This window comes from Dendrobium catenatum, unplaced genomic scaffold (genome assembly GCF_001605985.2).
Source record: "Dendrobium catenatum unplaced genomic scaffold, ASM160598v2 fragScaff_scaffold_847, whole genome shotgun sequence".
Classification (NCBI taxonomy): Eukaryota; Viridiplantae; Streptophyta; class Magnoliopsida; order Asparagales; family Orchidaceae; genus Dendrobium; species Dendrobium catenatum.
Window position 1 is genome coordinate 2,801,142 of NW_021319309.1, and position 25,965 is coordinate 2,827,106.

The 25,965-nt window shown below is 35.3% G+C and overlaps 2 protein-coding genes across 4 annotated transcripts; both read right to left on the reverse strand.

The window, feature by feature from the left end:
• Positions 1–1,365: 1,365 nt before the first annotated feature.
• Positions 1,366–14,217, reverse strand: LOC110113629 (sm-like protein LSM1B). Of its 3 annotated transcripts, none has more exons than XM_020846282.2 (6): positions 14,015–14,217; positions 13,744–13,903; positions 2,345–2,413; positions 2,138–2,253; positions 1,988–2,050; positions 1,366–1,632 (listed from the first exon to the last, which is right to left on the reverse strand). In XM_020846282.2, exons 2-6 carry the CDS (start codon positions 13,802–13,804, stop codon positions 1,555–1,557), a joined length of 387 nt encoding a protein of 128 aa, XP_020701941.1. In that variant the 5' UTR covers positions 13,805–13,903; positions 14,015–14,217; the 3' UTR covers positions 1,366–1,554. The 3 variants fall into 3 exon arrangements, with proteins under 3 accessions (XP_020701941.1, XP_020701940.1, XP_028552661.1); XM_020846281.2 differs by having other exon boundaries at positions 13,991–14,217; XM_028696828.1 differs by lacking the exons at positions 1,366–1,632; positions 1,988–2,050; positions 13,744–13,903; positions 14,015–14,217 and adding an exon at positions 3,045–6,627 and having other exon boundaries at positions 2,191–2,253.
• A 1,794-nt stretch (positions 14,218–16,011) lies between these two features.
• LOC110113653 lies at positions 16,012–25,965 on the reverse strand. Its single transcript, XM_028696870.1, has 6 exons — positions 25,857–25,965; positions 17,402–17,484; positions 17,173–17,248; positions 16,416–16,921; positions 16,189–16,324; positions 16,012–16,031 (listed from the first exon to the last, which is right to left on the reverse strand). Exons 1-6 carry the CDS (start codon positions 25,963–25,965, stop codon positions 16,012–16,014), a joined length of 930 nt encoding a protein of 309 aa, XP_028552703.1.

Below are 25,965 nucleotides of genomic sequence, written 5' to 3' on the forward strand. Positions count from 1 at the left end.
TAATAGGCATAATTTAAAAATATTATATTATAATGTTTCTACTTTTATAATATTGCTGGGTCAAATCCTTTCCCATTATTTTTGGAGTCTTTTGCAGAAGAAGTCTACTATGGCTGGTGGAAGATGGAAGCAGTAATCCATTAAAGGAAAGCCAAGTGGTCTAACGGTAAGATATACGATTTAGGAGCTTGAAGATAGAAAATATGTTAAGAAAATTAAAATAATATGATGTTGGATGTTTTATTGAGAGTTTTTTCAAATATATTATATAAGTTTTATGTATTTATATATTTAAAATATATATATAATATTTTAATTTTAAATCAATTTCTACACCATAATAATTTATATAATTTTTTTATTTAACGAATTATATCCTAAATAAGTAATTATCTAAAACACTATATATTACATACTTCAATAGACTAATTTTACATATTAAGCAAAATATGCATTAATTACTATTATTTATAATAAATTTACCATATTTTATAATATCTCTCATAAATTTAAACGTATGTGAATTTATACATTTGTAAGTTACTGCAATTCCAAAAACTATGGTTGGCAGCCAAAGCTCCCGACAACGAGATCAAGATGAGTTGAGTTCATAAGTTTATTTGACTCACTTACACCTCAAGCTGGGGGGAGGCAAACTCATACACACATCACATACAAAAGCTTCGAACCGAAAACCCCTTAATTGGCAGTCAAAGCTCACGACTACGAGATCAAGATGAGTTGAGTTCACAAGTCTACTTGACTCACTTACACCCCAAGCTGTACCATAGTAATGTGCCAAAAATATAGTAATGGGAAAACTCATACACACATCATATATACAAACTTCAAACTGAACACCCCTTGGTTGGCAGCCAAAGCTCCCGACAACGAGATCAAGATGAGTTGAGTTCATAAGTTTACTTGACTCACTTACACCTCAAGCTGGGGGGAGGCAAACTCATACACACATCATAAGTTTCGAACAAAACACCCCTTAGTTGGCAGTCAAAGCTTCGGACTATGAGATCAAGATGAGTTGAGTTCATAAGTCTACTTGACTCACTTACACCCCAAGCTGCATCATAGTAATGTGCCAAAAATATAGTAAAACCGAACACCCCTTGGTTGGCAGCCAAAGCTCCAAACAACGAGATCAAGATGAGTTGAGTTCATAAGTTTACTTGACTCACTTACACCTCAAGCTGAGGGGAGGCAAACTCATACACATCACATACAGAAGCTTCGAACCGAACACCCCTTAATTGGCAGTCAAAGCTCCGGACTACTAGATCAAGATGAGTTGAGTTCATAAGTCTACTTGACTCACACCCCAAGTTACACCATAGTAATGTGCCAAAAATATAGTAAAATATTCATATTATTTCCCAAAATTAGAAAGCAGGAAATTGCATTTTTTTTAATTAAAAAACAAATGGGCTCCCTTCAGAGAATCTCAAGCTTAAATAATTCAGTCAACAGAACAATAAAATATGAACAGTAGTATACGTTTGACATATGGCCGTCACAAATTAGACTGAAAGAACAAATCTTCTAGTCCAGGTCGAGGAACTCCATTCGTTTTCGCATAGAGCCTTTCAAATCTGTAGCTTCCCTTTCTGCTTTCAGTGCCTGTGAAAAACATTTTGTATTGAGCAGTGATGTTACAGGAGACTAATCAAATATCAAAGATGCACAGATGAACATCAGATGCATTCTTAGTATCATCCCTCTCTACATTTATAAAGAGGGAAAATTACGCACAAATGCACACTTTTCACATTTATAAAGAGAGAAAATTATTACGTGCGGCATCCGGATTCGTCCGGAGGAGAATCCAGACGCGACACATCACCCGTGGCCTAGTGCATCCGGGTGACGTGGCACGTCCGGATTCGCCTACGGACGGTCCGGACACTGCACATAATAATCTCTTTATAAAGAGAGAGGGATGATACTTAGAATGCTTAACTGGAATGATACTCACCTTTCTTATCTCTGCAGGTGAAACATTTACCATATGTGGAGGGAGTTCATCTCTCTCAAGGTCCTATCAAGTCCAGAAACAACAATCATCACAACAGTACACAGAAGAAGAACTAGCAACAAAAGGCTACAAGGCATAATAGATCAATACCAGCTCTCCAATCAAGACAACGTTCTCCCCACGGATCACATACAGGCCTAGAGAGATATCACAATAAAGATCTCCTACAATCACTCGCTCGCAGGCCCCTTCCAGAACAGCATTTGCTTTGCAAAAGCAGGTTTTAATGATTAATATTCGATTAAAGGAAAGAAAAAATCAAAGATAAAGCAGAGAATGCAGAAAATAGAAAGATACCAAACTGATCAAAAGATCGAAGGATGCCCAGTAATTTTCTTCCATCTCGTAGCACGACAAGGAGTTTCTCTGAGAAATAACAAGTATTTATAAAAGTTGAAGGCAGGTTGGACGCATTCAACATCACACTTGGACGATGCAGAAATACAGTAACTAATAGCTGATTGTGAGCTCAAGAACTTGTATTCAATGTTGTTTATGCACAAAGTGCAAACTGCGAATGGCGTGCACTGAATTCGTTAATTAAAAGCACATATTTTGGATTAAGAGAGAAAAGCAAAGGACATTCAACAATGTGCAGCAAAGTACAATACACATGTATGTATGCCTATATATATTTATCCTCCGCAGCCTCTTTCTAGTTCTATTTTCAAATTAAGAGTTTTAAATAGCCTTCAAAATCATAATCACACCATTCAATGTGATATATGAAAATTACTTGTGAATCAAGTTTCATCAAAATTTATAATAATTTACAATTCCTTGAGCATGTGATAAAAATGAGGACGATTGGACAACATATAGAAGACATTTTAAAATTAAGTTTTGCTCATATATTTCACCAATCTAACAGTTTAATCCTGATCCATTTGAAAGTCTTTTGCTTTTAAACTGTAATTCCCTTTTGATGCAACCCGAACCATCCAATAAAAAATTTACAATGCATCAAATTAATGAGGGATCTGGTTAGTCTTCTTGCCTCATTTAGCCATGTCATGCCTAGTTTAGCATGGCTAACCTCATGGAGATTAGGTGGGGCATGACATTCTCCCCCACCTATTCTCATGATGCCCTCATCGCCAGTCTTCTGGCAGCAGTGTCTTGTATAGTCCTTGGTTGCTCTTTGACCCTTGGACTTCATCCTTACTCCAGAGTTGGGTTGCCTCTCCTTTGGCCTATATGTTACCCTGCCTTCCCTCGACGGTGATAGCTTTGGAGATTGTTCCTGCGGCATAACTTCCTTGAACCCTTTGAGAACCTTTGCTTGCCCGCGTAGCTTGTTCTCCTTGGGTCTTGGCTTCCTATCTCCGCTAGGTTGTGCCAAGAGGCTCCTCTTGTCCATCAAGGTGTCCCTCCTTATCTTCGATCCCTCCTTCCTTGGCATGGCTTCAACAACATGGAATGCTGACAGCCGCTTCAAGTATTGCTTGGTGCTCCTTACCATGGGCACCGTGTAAGCCTTTCCTTCTTCCTCCATTATGCACAAGCAGTTGGCGAATCGCATAGGTAATTCCTTGACTTGATCCAAGAAGTCCATCCACAGGATGACTTGATAGTCATCCATGGAGATGATGGAAAAGTCCAACTTCCCCTTCTAAGCACCCATACTCACATCTACACCACGAGCTATGCCTTCAATGAGCTTGGCTGCTGAGTTCACTGACTTGATGAAGCCTCCTCCATCCCCTGTCTTTATGCCCAACCTCCTTGCTTCCTCAACTGCTAGGAAGTTGTGAGATGCCCCAGTGTCCACCATGGCCTTAGTAGTCTTCGTCCCCATGGTCATTTCCACAAAGAGAAGCTATTTATCTTTGATCTAAAGGGCTTTAGTCTGAGGAGCTTTTTGGATGGCACCAAGCATTTGGATTGCCCCCATACTTGTAGCAGGCCCATTATCTTCAGCTTTACCCATAACTTCATGCGAGGCAAGGAGTGAATTTAAAGCCTGCTTCTTTAGGCAGGCCCTTGACCAATGAGAGCCTCCACAAATGAAGCATTCATTCACCCTATACTGGCCTTTTCCATCCCTACGCCTCTCCTTCTCCTTGCCTCTAAAGTCCTGAGGTTGCTCGCTCTTGTATTGGCCCTTGTCTTTAGGATGGCTCATGTTTCCTTCGCCATTTTCATGGTTGCTTTCCTTGGACTTGGCCTCCTTGGAGTAGTCCAGTAACCCCTCCGTTGTAGCTATGGTGGAAGCCAAGTCTTGTACTCCTCTTTTCCTCAGTTGCATCTTTTGCCCAAGGTCGAAGTCCATCCATAAAGTTGAAGAGAGCGTCCTTGTCAGACATGTCAGGGATTTCAAGGATCAAGTCAGTAAAGTCCTTGATATAATCCCGTATTGACTCTGCCTATTTTAGCCTTCTGAGTTTGACATTGGCTTCATCTTCTCCATTCTCGGTGTAGAATTGTCTTCTTAGTTCCCTCTTAAAGTCTGCAAAAGAAGACATGGAGCATAACCCCTTTTGCACATCTCCTTTCCTCATCCAATAAAGTATGGCAATATCCTTGAGGTAGAGAGCCACGAACTGTATCTTGGCCTCCTCATCTACCATGCCCATCGCCCCGAAGTATTTCTCTAGTCTCCATACGAAGTTGTCCTCCTCCTTTGCGTTGTGTGAACCCCTGATGCATCGAGGCTTTGACACCTCGACTCGCCTTACCTCGCTAGTACTAAATGTGGGCATTGTTGCCAATGCGCGCTTGCACAGGGTCACATCCCCGCGCAGCTCTTCAAATCGAGAGAACAACCTGTTGAGTTCCCCCATGAACTCCTCATGCATCTTGACCATCTTGACCCTCATGATCTCCTCCAAGTGGATATCATTCCGTTGAGGGAACCATGGATGGTGCATTCCTCTTCCTCAATCCCATTCATCCGCATTTCCATCCCATCCACTAGCACTTGCATGCCACGTACAACGTCTTCCACCCGAGCTAGCCGTGACTCAAGCTGGAGATAATGTCCTTGGATTACCTTGATGTAGCTGGATTACCATGCTTCTCCTGGGCTTGCACATGCTGCATCGCCTCCACATTGATGATCTTAGACTCCACAACATGATCCCTGCTGATCTATGCCATGCCTGGATCACTCTTATGACACCAACCTTTCCCTTGGGATTCAACCTGGCTCTGATACCAACTGTAACAAAGAGAACATTCTTAACCATGTGGCCTTAGCACCTCAATCCTAATGCTAAGTAGCATAACACCTAACAACGCTAGGAAAGAACACTTGAAATTGGAGAGTGGAGGTTAAAAGGGAAAGAGAACTCTTCACTAAGAAAGCTCTTTACAAGGCTCGAAAATTTGCATGCTATGGAGAGAGTTACAAATGAGGGGGTGGGTTCCTATTTATAGTCCTTCACCCTTCATCCTAGAACATTCTAGAATGGACTACATAATACATATGTGTGGGGTTTTCTAGAAGACTCCACACCATTCCTATATACATTCCCTTTATGTTACAATAATCTAGAAAGTTCTAGTGTTCCCACGAATACTCTCCAAATCCCTATACATATCTAGAGTACTCTAGAGACATATAGAACCTTCTTGACATTCATAGTCTTTTGGCAGCTTCTAATGCCTTCTGGAGTGTTATGGACTTGAGTAGCACCTTCCGGAGCCTTCTACTGCACAATACTCCAAGTTTTGAGGGCTTTGGTTAGTCTTATTGCCTTCTTTAGCCATGTCATGCCCATTTTAGCATGACTAACATCATGGAGATTAGGTGGGGCGTGACACCAAGCTCCAATACAAGTATAACCCTCCCCCGCAATACTTTTAGCCTAAGCCAAGGTGGATCTTATCTCATTGATAGCCGTAGCTGTCGCAGATAAACCATGCCTGTTTTGACCTTAAAGAACTAATAGAAACATTCAAATAATGTTAAAAATGAAACTTTGGACCCTCTTCCATCACAGCCAACAACCTAGGTAGTTGCAGGAGGAAGAACTAGCCACTAGCGCCCCTACACGAGGATTTATTTTAAGGCTAAATAGAAGCTCTAAATGATCTAATTATGTTGCAACAACTGACATAGCTTTGATGGCCATGTAAAACTAAAAGAAATGATAAATCTTTCCATTCCCACTTTGTTCACCTTCTCCAACCTTCATCAGAACTTCGAAATGCGCCAAGCAATTTTCCACCAAATAAGTAGGATGTAAAGAGCTTGTGCTTGAGATGTTTAAAGCATATGATATAATCTTGTCAGGGTTTATCTCCATCCTCACAAACATATTCTCCAAACATAGAGCAACATGGCAGAACAATAAAATAAGGGGCAGTTTGGTAGGCAGAATTAGGAGGGTAAAGTAAATTAAATGCATGTATTTCTTAAATTAGATTGTTTGGTTGATTTTGAGCGGAGCATAAAGAAGTCTTCTGAAGCATAAATAGTGTATTACAAACATCCCTTCCTACGACTTCAAAACCCGCTCAAATTGAGCGGGTTAGAAATTATCCGTTCTTCCCATGCGCTGGTTTCGCGGAATCAAAGCAAGCATTAAAAGGCCAACCGGCTTTAGTGTGCGTGTTTAAGGGGATGGAGGCGGCTTGGTATTGAGCCGACAGGTTTGGAAAGCTCGACAGATGATTTAGCCTCAAGTAATGTCTCTCTTCATACCGATTATGATCATCCTCTCCATCTTACTCAAAGCCGTCTACTCATACCTCTGGCTTTCGCACCAGATCCAGCTTCACTTCCGGCGCCAGGGAATCAGCGGTCCTACTCGCTGCCTTCTGTCCAGCAGGAAAGCCAGTGAAATACTTCGGCTGTTCGCGACTGCTCAATCTTCTCCGACGCCGGGGCTTAGCCACAACCGAAACAGAGAATTGATTAATTGTTCTTTATTTTAATTAAGGATGAATTTTATCAGGGATATATGGATCTATGGCAGTGGCGGGGAAGTGGATTTGTTCGATTGCCGGCATAGATGAGACGGGAGGCTTCCAGCAGTCCCTCGAAGCTGTAATCGACGGTCTGGGCTACGCTTCTCCGCCTATTATAGCTCTTCTCTTTATCCTTGTGGGAGGAGGGCTGTGCCCCTGTCGGCGGCGAGGGTAGGAGTTCAGCGAGGAGGATGTGTGTGAGAGCAAATTCCGTGAAGGGCTGCTGTAGAGGATTAGCTGTTGTAGTTGGTGTTCGAATTGAGGGCTCGCTGGAAGTATTTACGGCAGCATGGTGTAATGGCTATTGGAGAGGGCTAACAGATGCATGAGGTGTTGAGGAGAGGTTGGAGGAGGTTTGTAGGTATGAATGGAGGGGTTGGGAGATTCGTGAAGTAATGTGAGAGCTGGAATGAGTTATAGAGGCTGACTGTGTGTTGCTCTTCATGGATGCAGGTCAAAGGGGTAGAAGAGTCGACTTAGAGCGTGAGAAGAATAGTGGAAGTGGGAGAAGGATTTGAGAATGAGTGAGAGAGATGGTAAGGGATTTCAAATTGGCTCTGAGATCCTATACTTTGGTTTCTCCCTAACGCCAGCTAAATGAAGTGACTTGACGCAGACTGTAGCACCAAATATGAAGAGATAAGGTGGGGATTTTGCAGGGTATAATATAAGATATAGAATATTCTTCCTTATGTATGTATATATTATGGAGACTTTTGAATTTGATGTCATTTTATTATAATTGTTAATAAAAGTAATATTTTATTCCAACTTTTCTTAATTTTTGATTAGCAGTCAACACATTATTACTTTGTATAAAAAGTATTTTTCAAGCCTTCTTAGATGTTTTTCTCAACATCGTAGAAGCGAAAAAAAAAAATATAACTTATTTTATTCAAATTTTATCAAATGCATTAAAATTAAGGCATGGAATAATTTTTTTATTACTTAGCGTTTGAAATCGTAATTATAAATTTTATTTTATCATTGATTTTTCACGGCTTACAAATTTTTTATTAAAAATTTATATTTTACAACAGCATAAATTTTTTTTTATAGCAACTTTAATATATATAAAAAGTTGTACCAAATTAAGGGATATAATTTTGATTTAGAGCTGCTAGTTGGTTATCATACATTTAAAAAAAATTATCTTTTAAAAAATTTATTTCAATCTCAATATATATAAGGGTATGAATATAATTTGTTCCAACACAGCTGCAGCACAGCAGCTCCACAGTTATACTATACAAACAAAATATAAAGATTTCTATACAGCAACTTCAGAAAGCAGCTTTCTATACAATAATTGCACAACCTGCTTTACCGACAGCTGCAGCCGTCCCAAACGCACCCAAGTCATCATAATTAATTAGTTAAGCTCAAGCTCAAATTAGAGGCGTCAAAATAAATTATTACAAAAAATCTGCTTTTACTTTACTCTGGTTCTACCTAACCAAATAAGGGAAACAATTCTCATGCGTTTATTTTGCAGACAACCAAACATTCTCAAAGTATTCGAAATGCACTACATTTATTTTACATTTCATTTACTTACACTGCATTTTCTTTTCAGGTAACCAAACAGCCCATAAATCTCACTTATATAGTAAATATAAAAAGATAAGCTTTGTGATATCTTTAATCAAGAGAGTTCTCTAGAATGAGGATGATAGTTAATTATGGAGGCTGATGCTCATACAAAAATCTGTCTCAAATCTAAATAAAACCTTGAACATTATAGTAAAACATGGTTTGGTGATAGAACATTTCTTGAAAGTAACTCCATGTGATTCTTGCAATTCAATGGAGTAGTCAACTTTCAAAACCAACATCCTTTACACATGCACACAATAAAAAACCATCTCTTCTCAAACTCTCAACTATTCTCCAATAATTCCTCCCCTCCTCTTCATCAACAAACATTGCCACATCCCCACTCCCTTGAAAAGATGTCAGCCTCTCACTAAACGACCACTAATAACCCCACTCACCCCTCTCGACCCTACTCTAAAATTTACCATTGGCACATCATATCAATGCTATCTTCACATATTTGTTAGTCGCTACTCCAATGATATCCCCTTTCCATTGCACTGCTCTCACCATCATTACATGCGTCCAAGGTTATCCAAGTGACTCTAGTATGTGAGCTACGCCAATGACACATCCAAAATCTATTCAGATAGCCATTGTTGTTGCCATCAGAGCAGAAAGATGAGAGCTTTAGCATCTTTACAAGGATTTGATCTTCTTTGGGGTGCATTTTTCAAGATCATTGGTCACTAACAAAGGCATCATCTCCAACAAATTATCAGGCTAGTTTTTCCTCCCTACCCCTCAATGGAACTTCAAATCTCCATAATTGCATTATTTCCGATGAGATCCCTCACCCTTCTCCACCAATAAGAACTTTCTTTACCCTACCTCAGCACTAGACTGGCTAACTAAAGCTCTTTATTTCTGTTCTAATCACAAGAAAATACTTTGGGGATTTGGGAAATCTAAATTTGGGTTTATGCTGAAATCATCATCACGTCGTTACCTCGAATGCTTTAGCATCCATCCCTATGTGATTTTTCAGTGGTGTGTCCTCGTTGACCTATAGTAGTTCACATGCATCTCGTACATCAAAGTCGCATGAGACACATCCCATCACCAGCTACACGCAATCACAATTGCTTCACCACTATTCCTCACTCCATCACAAACTGCCTTGATGCATTGTTTTTGCACATTTCCTCCATCAAGCACCTAAGCCTTGTGAAATACTACTAGTGCACTTGCCTCTGTGTGTATTTAGTAGAATATTTGCATCCATCCTTACCAACACATGCATCTGATGCTCAATTGTATGAAGGTTCATTGCATGCTCTCACAGCTAGCACAATGGTTTGGACGCATGCACACTCCCAATGTTTATCTCCACCCCATTTAGCTTGACAATTCAATCACCTTCAACTATAAATTAGAAGCTCTCATCAAATTGGCATCACTAAAATTTGCATCTACATCAATTATTTAAACCCTAGTCTCAAACTTTGTGAATTTCTTCATTTGTTATCATGGAATCAATATAACCTAGATAATTGAATTGTTCAAGATACACTTTATGTATATAGAAGATACATAAAAAACCAGACAAAAGCACACTTTTAGAGTTTCCAAAAGTCTCAATATTCATTATGGAGTCAACCCTATTATTTTGTTGATATATTTTGTCAAGATCATCAGCATTTCTATAATAAATATTATTTTGGATATGTTTTAGATTTACTAGCGATGTTTGGACAAAATATAGCTTCAATGTTCTAGATGATGCAATTATTATATTTTGCAATGTAATCCAACACACCTAAAAATCTTGTTGAAAGTTGTTAAGAGTTGAGAAAGGAACTACATTAGTCATAGACAAAACTTGGCAAATTCATTTCACACTTTTGTCCAACAATTCCACTCCTTAATGCTCCGCGAAATTCAAAAGCTTCACTAACTTCTCCTTATGAGTTTGAGCTTGAGCATGATAAACTCCAATCCCTAATGCTCCACGAAATTTCAAAAGCGCCACTAACTTCTCCTCCTTATGAGCTTAAGCCTGAGCATGCTAATATGATAGTACCTGAGCATGTTTTTAAACTCAATAATTCTATACATGAAGAAGAGTCTGAGCGAGAGATTGGATAAGTGGTTTTGTTAAAATTCATTATTATATCCAAGAAATCTTCAGCATGGTTATTACTTCCCAAGCTTTATACATTAGGATACCCGGTGTGCCTCAGCTTTCTACGTCGTTGTCCACTCCATTCTAGATTGAGTTTGTTTAATCATTGCTTCCATTGCAATGTGACTAAGGGAAATTCTATGATAATACTTTGATGATTATATATGATGCATGGCTCTACCAAGTTCAAAGTCTCCTAATCTTATTTTTTATGTCAGGCTAAGTATGATAATAATTAAGATGTTCATAAACCACTTCCTTCGCTGCCTCCATGATGAAAATCATACTTCCAAGAGAAATTTTTTTACATAACTATTAAGAAGAAGATTTTTATTGAGCTCAAGGAAATTGATGTGACAAAAGAGATTAGATTTAGATTTATTCTTGGTAGTTTAGAATTTATTTTATTTAAATTAGGATTTAGATTTGTTTTATTTATTTTATTAAGATAATAACAATATTTGAAATTAAAATATTTATGATTATATTTAGTTTAGATATGATTAAATTTAAATTCAAATAATTGATCTTATTTTTGGTCATGTCTATCTAACACTTTCAATTAAATTTAAATTCCTATTGGACTTTGGATACTCCTCTCTCATGTGCTTATCTCATAGTACTCGATCATCCTATTCATCTCCATTATTATCTTCCCTTATGACATTCCTTTGTCACCATGAGAGCACAATTTCAAAATTACTTACATAAGTGTAGATTAGTTCTTGCTTTTGCAACTATTCTTAATGCTAGATGTAAGATACTAATTATGGAGTATTACTAACAAAGATTTTATGATGAACTTGAGAGCTAGTGGATGCATATTCAAAGGGTTTAAAGTGTGCTCTTTGATTTGCATTATAAATAAACAAGTGATAAAGCAAAGAATAAAAAACTCTTCATACAAAAATAAAATCCTATATGATAACAATGACAATTGAAAAATTTTCATTCTTGATGTCATCAAAATCTCATGCTATCATTTGGAGGGGGATCCCAAAAAATTGAGTAAGACTCGTGCTTAGTTGAAGATGAAATTGAAAATTTTGGATGAACAGAAAGTTTATACTTTAAATCATTCTATTTTAAATAAGGTGTTTTCTGGTAGTTGTCTTGGCAATCATAATTGCATTTGAGTTGCAGCTATTGGAAGAATTATAAGTGGAAAAAGTCTCCTCTTAATATCCATCAAAAGACAATGATTTCATTAATGATTTGTTGTAAACACTAAATCAATGTAAATAAACGATTAGTTTGCATTTCTTATTATTATTATTTTTAAAGAACCTATCTGGTGTTTCATAATTACAATTATGTTCACTTATGCTTAATAGGTAAAACATTCGAGAAAAGCATGGGAATGATTTTTTCTTTAGTTAGGGTCATCCATGTGCAATACTTTGATGATTATCCACTTATACCTTTTTCGTATTAGTTTCCTAACGGTTTTTGTCGTGTAATTTTGAACCTGGAGTTGGAGATCATACAGTTTAGACTTGAAATTCATACTTTGGAAGCTTGAATGGATTCAAATTTCATGCAAATTCCAGATTCTTCAGTGTGCTAGGTCTGTTTTTTCAGACAACAATTTGCATGTTGGCTCATATGAGTTTAAGGTTGCTAACAAAGAGACAAGGGTTGTTCGTACTTGTGGTACTTAAAAGACTTAAATGATTATTGGTGGATGGCAAAAAATGCCACTAGAATGTCGTGATCAGCGGGTTTCTCTTATTTTAAGTATTTCTACAACACAATGCATTCCTTTAAGAAATGGTGGAGATAGAGTATTCATAAATTTGTTCACAAATAGGAGATATAAGGTATTGTGTTGATGATGCTACTACATGTGTGATTAATAATGAGATTGGTTAGAATATGTTCTGATATTCTGTATGACTGCCAATCTAAAAAGCAATTTGTTTTCACAACTAATAACCACTTTAACAGTTTAACTAATTTCAAACCTGACCATTGACATGATTTGATGAAATCATTGTAAAGTTAATCCACTATACCAGTCATTTTAAAACCAATCAAACTTAAAAATTATAAACATTAAATTTGATAGAACAACTAAGGTCCTTGTAACTTGTAATGAAGAGATAGAATTGGCAGATGTCCTATTCTAAAAAAAAAGATTGTCATAGTACAGTTTCATATTGTCTAAGAGAAGAGTGGAGAAAGCACTAAGATAATTGTACATTATACAATAAAAGTGTAAGAAAATAAAGCACTCGCATAATTTTGGTGGCAGACAACCAAGACTGCAATTTACAATAACAAAACAACAGTCTCTTAATAGTTAGGGATAGCCGAAGCATAAGAAAGCGTCCAACTGAGGTGCTATTAAAATTACATCCCTCATTGTTGAGTTGTGATTTAGATTTCCGACCCTCAAGTACATTCAGGTAGCCTAAGCCATTATAAGGCATTTGTTTATCAATGAGGATTTGGGTAAATTTCAGTCCATCTCTCCTCTAAGTCGAATCAAGCGAGATATTGGATCACAAATGATTACAAATTTAAAACATCTGTCAAACTGGATTTGAAATTTGAAAAGGATTCACGCTTACACAAATGAACAGAAGATTTGAGCTTGAACAACACTGAACAATAATATGCTAGCCTTAACATTCAACATGTAAACTTCAAATTATAATTAAATTCATCCCAGCTATTCGGTGTCAACATGTAAAGATTGAAGATAAACATTTGAATAATAGGAATGGGTGGTATAAACTAGAAGTAAAGCAAAAGGGCGGTATACTTACAGAAAACAAATGGAAAATTTTTCATGTCCAAATACATTAAATAGCAACAACTATGAGCTTATACATACTGTGGTAGATAATAAGACAGTGGTTTCTCCATTAAATACCAACTTCCAAGTGTAAAAGAAGTCAATAGCAATCCAAGAAAGAAACTACTTTTATAAGAAAACAAAAGATGCGTTAAACACAGGATAAATCCATTAGAATTCAGCAGTAGCAATGATATTCTATATATAAAAAAGAAAGAAAGAACAAATAGTGTGGTAGTGAGGCAAAGAAAAGAAATTTACTATCAAGATAACTCGCGAGAGAAGTGGACAGAAAGAGGTCCTCCAGGCCTGCCCAAGACATTGAAGCTTCTAATTATTATATCTACCTTACAAGTCCTCCAAAACAACGCCAATAATAGCATTGGCAGCTCGAATCTCCACGGCTTCACCGATCCTCTGCCTACAAAAGTTTTTTCAACTCAACCTTTCGCATGAAACTAAAGCCAGGAATAAAAAAGTCGAGTCTTTTTTGAAATCTAGCTACTACGATTCCAGATAAGCAGACGGAAACCCTAATAATTCTCTAGAAAGACCCCGGAGAGTTGCTCTACGAAGGAATCTGAGGCCCAATGAGTATACTTAAGAAGCCCTAGAAGAAAAGTGAGGGTTGCTTGCTCTGCCTCTCTATCGACAGAGCGAGAATGATCAAGGTAGAGAGAGAGAACGAACAGGTAGAGAAGCAAGAAACCGAAGTAGGCATTTGAGGCCGTTTACTTTGGTGGGTATAGGCCGAAATTAAGATTTTTTTTTGTAAATTTAGCATTGGTAAAATTTGTAAAAAATCACGTGATTTAAGAGATTTAATATGGATAAGTGAAATAGTTAAATAACTAATTATTGTGTCTTAAGAAGAAAATATTCTTAATATAATTAGTAATTTACTAAAGTTTTATATCAGCAAATGAATATTCATTCATTAATTAAAAATTATAATTAATCTGCACAGTAAAAATGAAATAAAATAAGAATATTAAGTCCAATAAGTTTGAGTAAAATTTGAGCAATGCTTAAATGCAAATAATAAGGGTCAATTAATTAATTCAATTTTTGCAAATTTAGATAGTTTGTAATTAATTGGTTATTTGGATGCTGATTTTGCAACTTTGTTATATGAATTAATTGTCATAAATTAAAAAATTCTTGTTGTGTATTGGAACATTACAAGTAGAGATGAGAGAATTTATCATATTAGCATTATATCAAAAACTTGAACAAGGAGATAAATAAATTATGCATAGCTCATATAAGGCAGGTAATTTTTTATGTAAAATTTTTTCGAGGGAAAAAAGATAGAAGTCTTGTCCTTGTTGAAATGATTCTATTAATATGAGTTATATATTGCAAAAAATGTACTTCAGCTAGCCTTATTGACAATGATGAATGTCGGGCTTTTTAGCGCTGGTTAGGGTTGACCTTGGTACAGCAAAAAACATTAATCTTCAACCCCCCGATTTTAGAAACCTACCAAATCCTAGATAATTACATGATTTAGCTCATATTCCTCTTATATCTAACATAGTATAGCTACATCTTTTTCTAATTATTATAGTAGAAGTAAAGGTTAAAGAACATTCACCGCACACATTACAAGAAAAAAAAATTTATATTTAACATGCTAATAGACAATTATTGTACAACTATAAGTAATAAAAATAAACCTTTGAATTAAAATATTTTGTTAAATCTTGGTATATTTGTTCAAATAAATGGGTCCAAACAGGGTAAGATCATATCACCAACAAAGCTCAATGAGAAGTTCAATAACACGCAGCTCATTTCGATCTATTGGTTTAGAGTTTTGGCTACCAACCCAGAAGTCTTAGGTTCGAAGCTTGTGTATGTGATGTATGTATGAATTTGACTTTAATTTGCTCAAATGTCCTCAAAAAATGAAGTTCAATAACTTTTATATGATTTAGATAAGATGAATTTGTTATTCGAGTTCAAATAGGGCCACATGAGTTCTATTTTTTTTTTATAAAAATTTAAATCAAAATATCTTGAACAATATTCTAAGTTTAAGCCCATATAGAATGAACCATACACGACATGATTCAGAGTAAAACCCTGATGGCACAATATTATTAAATAAAAACTTTATTTTTAAGCCCTCCTACTTAATATATTTACAAATTATTTAATTTCTTACATCTGAAAACAATTCTCTATCTTCAATAGATGCTTGTTTTTTTCAGTTACAAATAATTTCCTGAAAAATGAGATACAAAAGGTACTTCTGAGCCCATCCTCATAGAATTTTCATGCAGGATTTATGTTCATAAATATGTTCTATATTCTCACATGAATCCATTTTTTCTTCTAAGCCATAGAGGAGATTTTCTTTATCAGTTCCATTGCTCAAATCTTCCAAATTTAACAACTGAAACACTTATAACGCAAGACCTGCAATATTGAAGGTAGTTTTCAGTCTTAATTAACTGTTACAAGAATAATGTGAACCATTGAATCTGTGGGGGCTTACCAACAGTAATTGGATTAGATTAGCGCTTATATCTCCAGAACTATATCTGAAAGCAGGAAAAAGATAAGTAATCATTAGCTAAGGAACCTGTCAATGGTGCTTAAAACAATGGAACAGATGCAAAAAATCATAAAATTTCTAACTAAATTATGTCAAATATTCTTCTCATTCTATATTTCAAACGAGAAGTCATGTAAACTTACATTCTGAATCAGTTTTGATCCATTTGCATCCATCCTCTACCTTCTCTTCTTCTTTGTTTTTCTGCAAGTACTTCATTGATGGTGGTCGAGGTACAGTTTGGGGATGAATCTTTTTGTGAATTATTTTCCTCAAGATCTTAGCTCAGAAGGAATAGTAGAAGATCATTAAGAGATCAAAGAGAAAAAAAAAAGAAACAAAAATATGCAGCTTATTACTAAATTCATACCTTTTCCACTTTTGATTCAGAAATCGAGTTCCTTAAACTTTGCTGTGTTGATAAGCAGCTTCTGCTTATAAACATTTTCTTGAGAAGGAAAGAGAGAGACCTTTGCCTGATCCCATTGTGATTATCAGAAAGCAGGTCTTTGAGTTTGTTTAAGGTGATCTTGGAATCGTCAGAATCATCTTTAGATTCCTTGCAGATTTTTAGTGAAGAAATGTTGTCTGCTTCCAGAGTTAAGGAGCTGTTTAGAGAGTTATTCAGCGAGAAATCCGCTCCACCTGTGCTTGAAATTTGCTGGAGACATAGTAGTTTGCTTATTTCTTGCTGCAATTTGATCACCTCTTCAATGTTCAGGTCTGAAATTTTATGTAATAATTCTAGAGTTTCATAAGAACTTTGTGCCATTTGTGAATCTTCCTGCAGGTCATTGTTTCCAAATGTCCCAATTGCCAAAAATGTTTGTGGAAAGTCTTTGAATTCTTGTCTGCATGAATTTCTCTTTGTAGTATCTAAATAAAATTTATTTTTTTCAGATTGCAAAAGATATAGGAGAAAAAATTATGACTCAAGAACAAATAAGATGAGTTCATATGAAAAATGCCACTTTTTATATCTGCGATCATTTAAGGTAATATTGATGGCCTACTACGTTTAAAAATAGGGGAAAAAATCAATGAAGGGTATTGAAACAAACAATACAGTAAATTTAAAAAAAAAAGCTCTTAAAGAGGAAAAAATGGAAGAGGGGAGAATAACTCACAGTGAGAAGAGCTTGGGCCAACATCAAACCTACTTCCTTGTTTCCCATTGAGCTTACTTTGAACCCAGCTGAAAATCTGGACAGCAAAATCATAATTAGAATGTATGAACTATACTTAAATAGCTTCTGCTGATTTTGCTTTGTTTTTCTCACCCTCATAACTCCACCAGTGCTGCAAGCTTCAGTCTTCTTTCAATATATATACAGAGAGAGAAGAACACTAGTAAACTGCATCGAAAAGGTTTCCAGGACAAGAAAGAAAAGAATTTACAAAATTGGCTCTCTTTGTGGTCCTCTCAATCTCAGAAATGGCTGCAAGTTATAAGAGAATTTATCAAGAGGAAAGCTATAGAGGATTTCTACCAAAGATACTAAGACATTGAGGGACTTAGGAAGATTAAATAGAACGAAAAGAACATGGCCACAGATTTCAATGAATTTGTTCCACTAGTTTCAGGACATTTCATCAGCTCAAGATCCCAAGCAAGAGTTCCACCCATGCTTCTTGAACTTTTAAATTTGCCAGATGTGGTAAGAGTATTTATTTTATGTAAGTATATTGTAATTTTGAAAACTTCACTTGTATAAAGAAATTAAAGGGGATATAGATGTTCTCTTTAGGGGCGGTATTCATCCGGGTTAGGTTTATTCAAATACACACATAGCTCATCTTGATCTGTTGGTTGAGTGTTTGGTCTATTAATTAAGAGGTATTGAGTTCAAAGCTTGCGAATATTATGTGTTTGCGAGTTTGGAGCTATTATTCTGTGCGGACACTGGACGGGAAAACCGTATGGTTAAGCGCTAGGTACCAAGCGGTATCAAGCGCGGTACATTTTTGGAGTGACGTGGCGCATTTTTATTGGTCTCCGGATGCCCTCTGGACTCCGCACATAATAATTAATAGCGAGTTTGATATATACTCCCTATCATAATTAGTAATAATCAAATATCCTAATTTACTTATTCCATTATTGCACACTCTCTGACAGAAAGCCTATAAGCTACTAATTTAGAATATTTAACTGTTATGTAGTGTTGCGTCCTGGAATATTCGCGGCAATAGAGAAATATATGGTTTTACGTCTTAGCATTATACGAAGATCCAGCACACAAGCAGATAAGTGAGAGGGTGTAGCATTAATAAGAGACACTAGAGTTTTTACGTGGAAAACCCCTGAAAGGGGAGAAAAACCACGGGGCCTGACCCAGTTTGAATGAATCCACTAGTATTTGTAGTCTATTACAAATGAGCCCTTCTTAGGGAGAAGGCCATGGATTGATGTCACAAATGTACATCATATAGAGTGTATTACATGGTGGGAGTTACATATACATATTTGTTTGGTCGGAAGGACCGTAGTAGGCGACGGAGGTCGGAAGGACCGTAGTCGGCAAGAGACCGGGGTCAGAAAGACAGTTGTTTGTTGATGGAGGCCGGAAGGACCATAGTAGGCGACGGAGGTCGAAAGGATCGTAGTCTGCAGTATTCTAGGAGAACTGTGGGCATCAGGTGGTGGCCTGGTGGAGCTCAAGGTCTCAAGTAGTGGTCCGGCGGAAGTCTGGGCCTCATGTGATGTTTTGGTAGAGCACACGGCCTTTGATGATTATCTGGCGAAGACAAGGGCCTCTAGCAAAGGTGAGGGCCTCTAGCGAGGTGAAGGCCTCTGGAGAAGATGAGGGCCTCAGATGAAGACGTTAGGCCTGAACGTAGGGCCTTGAGCAGAACGTTGGGCCTTGAGCAGAACGTCGGGCCTTCAGTAGAACGTCGGGCCTTGAGCAGAACGTTGGGCCTGTATGTCGGGCCTTCAGTAGAACATCGGGCCTGAACGTCGGGCCTTGAGATGGTGGTGCGGCGAAACTCCGGCAGTGCTCAGGTGAGGCTCCGGCGGTGGTCCAGCGAGGCTCCTACGGTGGTCCGGCGAGGTTCCGGCGGTGGTCGAGGAGGAGATTCTTCCTTCTCCTCTTCCTTCTCTTCTTGCTTGCCTCCCCCCTCCTTTGTGAAGAATGAGGGCTCTATTTTTAGATTTTCTGGAGTGGCATAGCTCGTAAATAGGCGTGAGATCAGGGGCGAATAGGGAGTGGTTGAATGGACGGCCGATATCGAATCCTACGATTAAGCACCGTTCGTTGGACATTTGAAGGTCGTAGAGATATCAGAATTTGACAATCTTGGGCTCGTTGGATTCGTCTCGTCGAGCCATTCGATTCGAGTATAAGCTCGTAAAAATCGGAGACCGTTTGGTAACTCAAACAGTGTTATGAAGCTCCCAACAGCGCTTCGGGTCCTTAATTTTGGCTCATTTGGGCTCGGATTGAGTTGAATTTGGCATCGTTGGATTCGTATTTCCGAGACGCTCAGTTCGACTATAAGTTTGTTGAAATCGGAGTTCAGATGGTCTCCGAATTAATTTTTGAAGTTTCCAACTTGATTCTGCATCGAGATTCGCGCCCGATTAAGATAATTTTTTGAGGACGTATCATGTAGGTATCAGAGCAGCACTCTATGAACTCATTGAAGACTATACAACAATGTTTATATTCTAGGCTGTAACCAATCAGCTTAACCTTCAGTTCACATTATTAAGCCAAATAAGCTTCAAGGAAGAAGAGAAAACATACACAATTACAATAAACTTTACGTGCAATCCATAAGTTTTTTTGCTTTCAAATCAAGTTGATCAATCTTTTTTAGAGATTAATCTTAGTTTTCTTAGTTTGAAGCCATATAACAAACAATGTAAACAGTTTTGTTAGAGATTTCTTACAGCTGGAGATTTCACCAAGCTCAAATTTGATTGAAGAGAGTAAGCTAAGTCTGTGAAGGTAAAGAAACAAAGTGAAAAAGAGTATAGTTGCTGAGTAGAATAAGTTTATGTTGATCAGTTACAGAGCTTGAATAATAAGAAAGAGTCATTTTCAAATTCATATGTGTTTTCTTTCTATATTTGAAGACTACAAATGCAATATCAGCTTATAAGATTATTAAGGATATCAGTAAAATTTCAGGCGACAGAACATTCAGAAAGCAAAAGCCTTGGGGAAGAAGACAGGAATATATCTTATGATTCTAACAGTTTATCAATGGCTTTTTTATTCTAAGAGGAAATATTTGTGTTTAGATTTTGTTGAAATTGCTTCAGTTACTAAAATCTGGTTGCCGTTAGCTGCACGCATCAGATTTGACCTCTGCAAGAAATAGATTTCTGCACTCAATGTCGTTTTATATGCCTAATTGATTCAGTTTTGTTTTTTTAGTTTGTAATCTGTTAATCAATCTACAATTATCATTAACAGTTTAAACATCTTTTCAGTCACTTGCTGCATCACTCATCTCAGGTCATCAGCTTTTGCTTTATGAGTGTTAATCTGTCATGTTAGGATTAAAAAGCTACCCAACTCTTCAAATCAAAGTGTTTCAAGTATCTAGTGACTAAATATTACAATTTAAAAATAGATATTCTAGAAAATAATAATTAGACTGATTGTGTTAACAAAAATAATTGATAATTAATTATGTTGAGTTTAAGAAAATTGGAAAAGTTAAGATGAAGGTTTGTTAAGACTATAAAGATTAAAGTTTTGTTTGGGACGGCTTTCTTGCTGCTTTTAAAGCAGCTTTTTAATATAAAAATATAAGACGAAGGTTAAATAAGAAATTAATAGGTATGTTAGGGCTAAAATAAAAGAAACAAAATAGAAGATATTTTTGTAACGCCCCACAGTACCTCTTAATAGTATTGGGAGTATTACTAACATAAACATATCATTTTCAACATTTGATCATAAGATACTTTTAAACATTTGAAAATCTTTATAAACATATCCTTCAATTGTCATTTATCATATCAACGAAAACACCTAATCATTTTAAAGTCCAACAATATATATACTTACAGAGCCACTAAGATTCCAAATAAAATTCAACATTACAGAGCATCTACATACCTCTAATGTAAACTCATAAACACTTAAAATACTAAAAGATAACACAGAAGAACTTCCAACTCAATCAGCAACAACTTTATCCTTTCCTTTACCTATAACAACAGGGAATTAGACAGATATTTTATTGAGTTATCTAAAAGCATGGCACAATATCAGTTATAAATAAATAGGCATGATGTTATTTCCAGATAAAGAGATGCATGATCAATTGCGAATTGAATTCAGTGTATAAGAAAATTGAATATTTTATTTAAAGAGGAGGTGCATGAATCTATGACTTGTACCTTGCAATAGATAAATACTATGGACCCTATGAACCCATAGTGTTAATGAGCTTATTCTAATGATAACAAATGCATGTTTCGAGGATGTAATTATTTAGATTAAGTGATTTCATGATTAGGTGATTGCATTAATTTTGAACCTCAAAGCAATTACAATCTAAATAATTGGATAATCAATAAATTTAGAAAGGTGATCAAGGAGACTCTAAGGACACTCATGAGCTTATTTTTAGTCCTAAAGAGTCCATTAAGTTCTTAGTTTTGTAAATTATATAATGATGGCTCAAATTCAAGCTTCAATTGACAAAATTAATTTATAAGCTAAAAAGATTTAAAAAATATTTTAAATAATTAGTTATGTTTAAATATTATCAAAATTTATTTTTGGTACGTGCTAAAAAATTTGCGATAGTAAAGTGTGTTTTATGATTTAGTTTTGGACAAAAATTTAGCACATACAGAAAAAAGTTGTAAGACCAAAACATTTTTACGTTCAAATCCAAGAAAGGGAAAAAAATCAAGGGGCCATGTTGAATTATAATAATGCAATATATAATAGGGGAACAATTTTTAAGAAAAAACATTGCCAAAATTTAAATTATGTGAAGGAGCATAATTTTACAATAATTTAAAAAGATACAAACTAGCCAAACTGTTTGGCTAATTCTAAAAATGTCAAACTATTTGGCACATTACATGAAAAATACTAAACAATTTGGCTAATTCTAATTCTATAGAATTAGCCAAACAGTTTGACTAAGAATGTTTGGCTAATTCTTAATACCCAAACAATTTGTATAAAATTAGTTGTATTTATATATTTTGTTAAATTAAAATACTTATAAATTAATTAATGAATAATTAAAACTGATTATGAATATTTTGGTTCATTCTTAATACACAAACAATCCCTATCTGAATGTGATTTTCAATACAATATTCTTATTGTTGTTGGAATGTTGTTTACGAATTCATACATTTTATAAAATTTTATGTTGTTTATAATTTTTACGTCAAAATTTTTTTGGCAATGTTAATTTTATGAACGTTCAGCTAGCTTATTTTTTCCTAAAATGTTAAATATATTTAATTACTCCTAAATTATTAATTAGCACTTAAATTATATTTAAAATATAAAAGACAAATTAATATTTAATGAATAATTATTTTTAAATATAAATACCTTTATTTTAAATATAAAAGATAAATTATAATCAAATTTCTTTTATAAATAAATTTTAATTATAATTTTTATACGGATAAATTGTGAAAATTTATACTTTTTTAAACAAAAATATGTATAAGCAGCAAGTTAAATAATTAAGTCAAATATATCAATAATATTACAATCAAATTCACAAAATATACAAATACAACTAATTTTATATAAACTATTTAGGCATTAAGAATTAGCCAAACTATTTGGCTAGTTTACCTCTTTTTAAATTTTTGTAAAATTATGCTCCTTCACATTATTTAAATTTTGGCCATGCTTCTTAAAATTTGTTCAATAGGAAATAGAAAAAAACCGACTCACAACTCTTTGGCTAGACATCACACTAACCCACATTCACATGGTGTTAGATAGGCATACTTAAATATGTAATAGTGTAGTCTAAATCAACTACAACATATACTCACAACTACTTGGTCTACCCTTACACTCATCCATATTCACATAGGGACATATAGGTGCACTCAAATCACACTAGTGCACTCCAATTTATTTTAACTATCAAATCTATATCAATTCTATTTTAATGTTATGAAAATGAACTATTACTTCATTGCTATTATTTTGTGTGAAAAATGATTGAATAATCACCCTTGAAGAAGATCAAATTATTTGAGAATAAATATCTGATTTCTCTTATAAGGATTATAAAAAATGAATGTTCATAAACGGACAATTAAAACTCCAACATAGGGTTAAATATTGACGGAAGCATGACAATGGTGGCATTGATTGTTAATAGTGATTGACAACAGCGATGGTAGAAAATGCAATATAGTTCTTTAATTCTCTCGGTTCTTAAACTCTTCCTTTCTATAGAAATGAAGCCCTATTTATAAGCTTTCGATATGGACATTTTAATGAAATTGCCTAGAATCCAAAGCATTCCATTATACGATCTATATACAACTAGAGCACTCATCTGCTTGCATAGAAATACAACCAAGATGAGTTTATTGCAAAAAAAGTAGAGTGCAAAATAACAAATTTAAAATTTTCTTGTTGTCTCATTAAACACATTATTGAAACTTAATCAACCTTGCTAGAAGTTGTTTGAATAATATTTTAGGATTGATCAAAACTTTTTGGACCTTGATCTAACAAACTTCAAATTATAATCAAAGATTCTTTGACTATTGTTATGTCATGGTTCCAAAATATAGCAAACAAGCTTTGAAAAAGTCTTTGATCATGTGTCTAACATGTTTAGACCAATGTTATAACAAGTTTTGAGTAATGTTTGAAGTTAATATCCTTCTAGATTTAGATTTCAGAGTATAAATACGTGATATTACTATCTTTCAGTGATAATCACCAGCTAGTCAGAGGCAAAGACGAAGAGAGAAACATTTTATTAGAACTTTACCTTAGAATCATCACTTACGATGTGAATACCTAGAGAAGAAGAAAAAGCTAATAATAAGTGGGTTGATCAATATTTTACTCGAAAAGTCACTTAAATAAGTTAGGACATTTTTTTTTGAATTTCATGGACATTTTAATTTGAAAAGAACTTTCAAGTATATCTTTCAGAGAAACAAAACAGCAGACATATTTCCTTAATTTTGAACATTATGGGGCACATAAAGTCTAATTTCCCTTAAAATTATTAGACATTCAAAGATATAATTTCCCTAAACCTTAAATATGCTGAGCATAACTCACAACCCTAAGTTTAAGAGTTATTAAATTTGTATTTAAATTCTTTAAAGCAGTGATTACATATCATTAAAAAGCCATTCATGCCATTATTGCAGAGTAGAATTATAAGAATTTGACATTCACTGTTAACAGTAGAGGTATTGTGGGGGCCATGCATCCTTTAGCATTAAACTACAATTTGAGATTCCAAATTTGCATAAAGTTTGGTTTATCTCCATTATTTTGATCATTTATGACATTTTTCATAATACAGCATTAATTTCTAATGATATGAGTTAGGTTGGCTCAGAGTTAGCCTTTCTTTTAAGCTATGATGTACATACACGGATATGGCGACACGAATACGACACAACACAGACAAGGAACACGTCAATTATTGAAAATATAGGATATGTGCAGGGGTTGGACGCGGTATTATAGTTTTTATATTTTTAAAATAGTGTATAAAAATTGAATAAGTGTAATTTTTAAAATAATTTAGAAATAATAAGTCATTTATCTAGAGTTTGTGCTTAAATGATTAATATTAGGATGTCGAGAGTCGGGCGTCGATGTCATTTTTCAGTCACCAAGAGAGATGCTGTCATTTTTTAGTCACCAAGAGAGATGCTGTTGAGAGTTGGTCATTGATGTTATGCAGTAAATATTGGGCTTCACTGTTAAGATGGTGTTTATGTTGATGTTGAGAGGGTGTTGGTCGTCAATGTTGAGAAGGCGTTTGGCAAAGATGAGATGTCAGACGTCGATATGAGATGACATCATGTAAAGACAGTGTCAGCCTTTGATATGATGAACGTTTTAAAATGCTGATATTGTAACGATGTCAGACGTCGATATTGAGATGACATCAGACATTACTGTGAAATCAAAATTATAACCCCACGAAAGATAAATGAAAAGAAGAATATTTGATGAATGATGTATTAACTGCGAGCAATTGATTTGTTGTTGTGAATAGGAAATAAGAAAGTTAATTTTTATATTTTAAATAAGTAAAAAAATTTAAATACAAGAAATTATACTTTTAAAAATCATAAAATATTTAAGATACGCATCTCCAATTTGAATTTAATATTTTTTTAATCAGACACGTTTTCAGCGTGTTCTACACTTGTCGGAGGAGTGTCGGACGCGTGTCGTGTCAGATACGTACGTTTCGTACACTGCACGCATCTTTGAGAAGAAGTATCGGTGCATCATAACTTTTAAAGTGGTTTTGGTAAGAGATTTATGCCTTTTATGCAAATAATAGAACACAGATGAGAAGGATGAAATAATAGGTAGTGTACAGGTTGAGGAGAACATCCGCAAGCAAAAAATAAATTTTTTTGTCGGCTACAGCTACTAAGGGTGGGATGCCAGTTGGAGCCGGAGGCATTCATTAACATATCTCTGTTGCTATAAGTGGTGGTTGAATGAACTTAATACCAGTGAAGGTTGAGATTTCTCAATCAATCACTATGAGTAGGTCTCTATGGCTGCTACGAAGGATTCAAGTGTCATCGAAGGGAGAAATTATTGTGTGCGAAATCAGAATGCGTTCAAATTTCAATTACAGCTTGCCACATCAACTGATGCACTCTGGGGCCCAATGCATCCAGTGACGTGGCGCATGGTGATTGGAATCCGAATGCATTCGGATTCCGCACACAATAACTTCTCCAT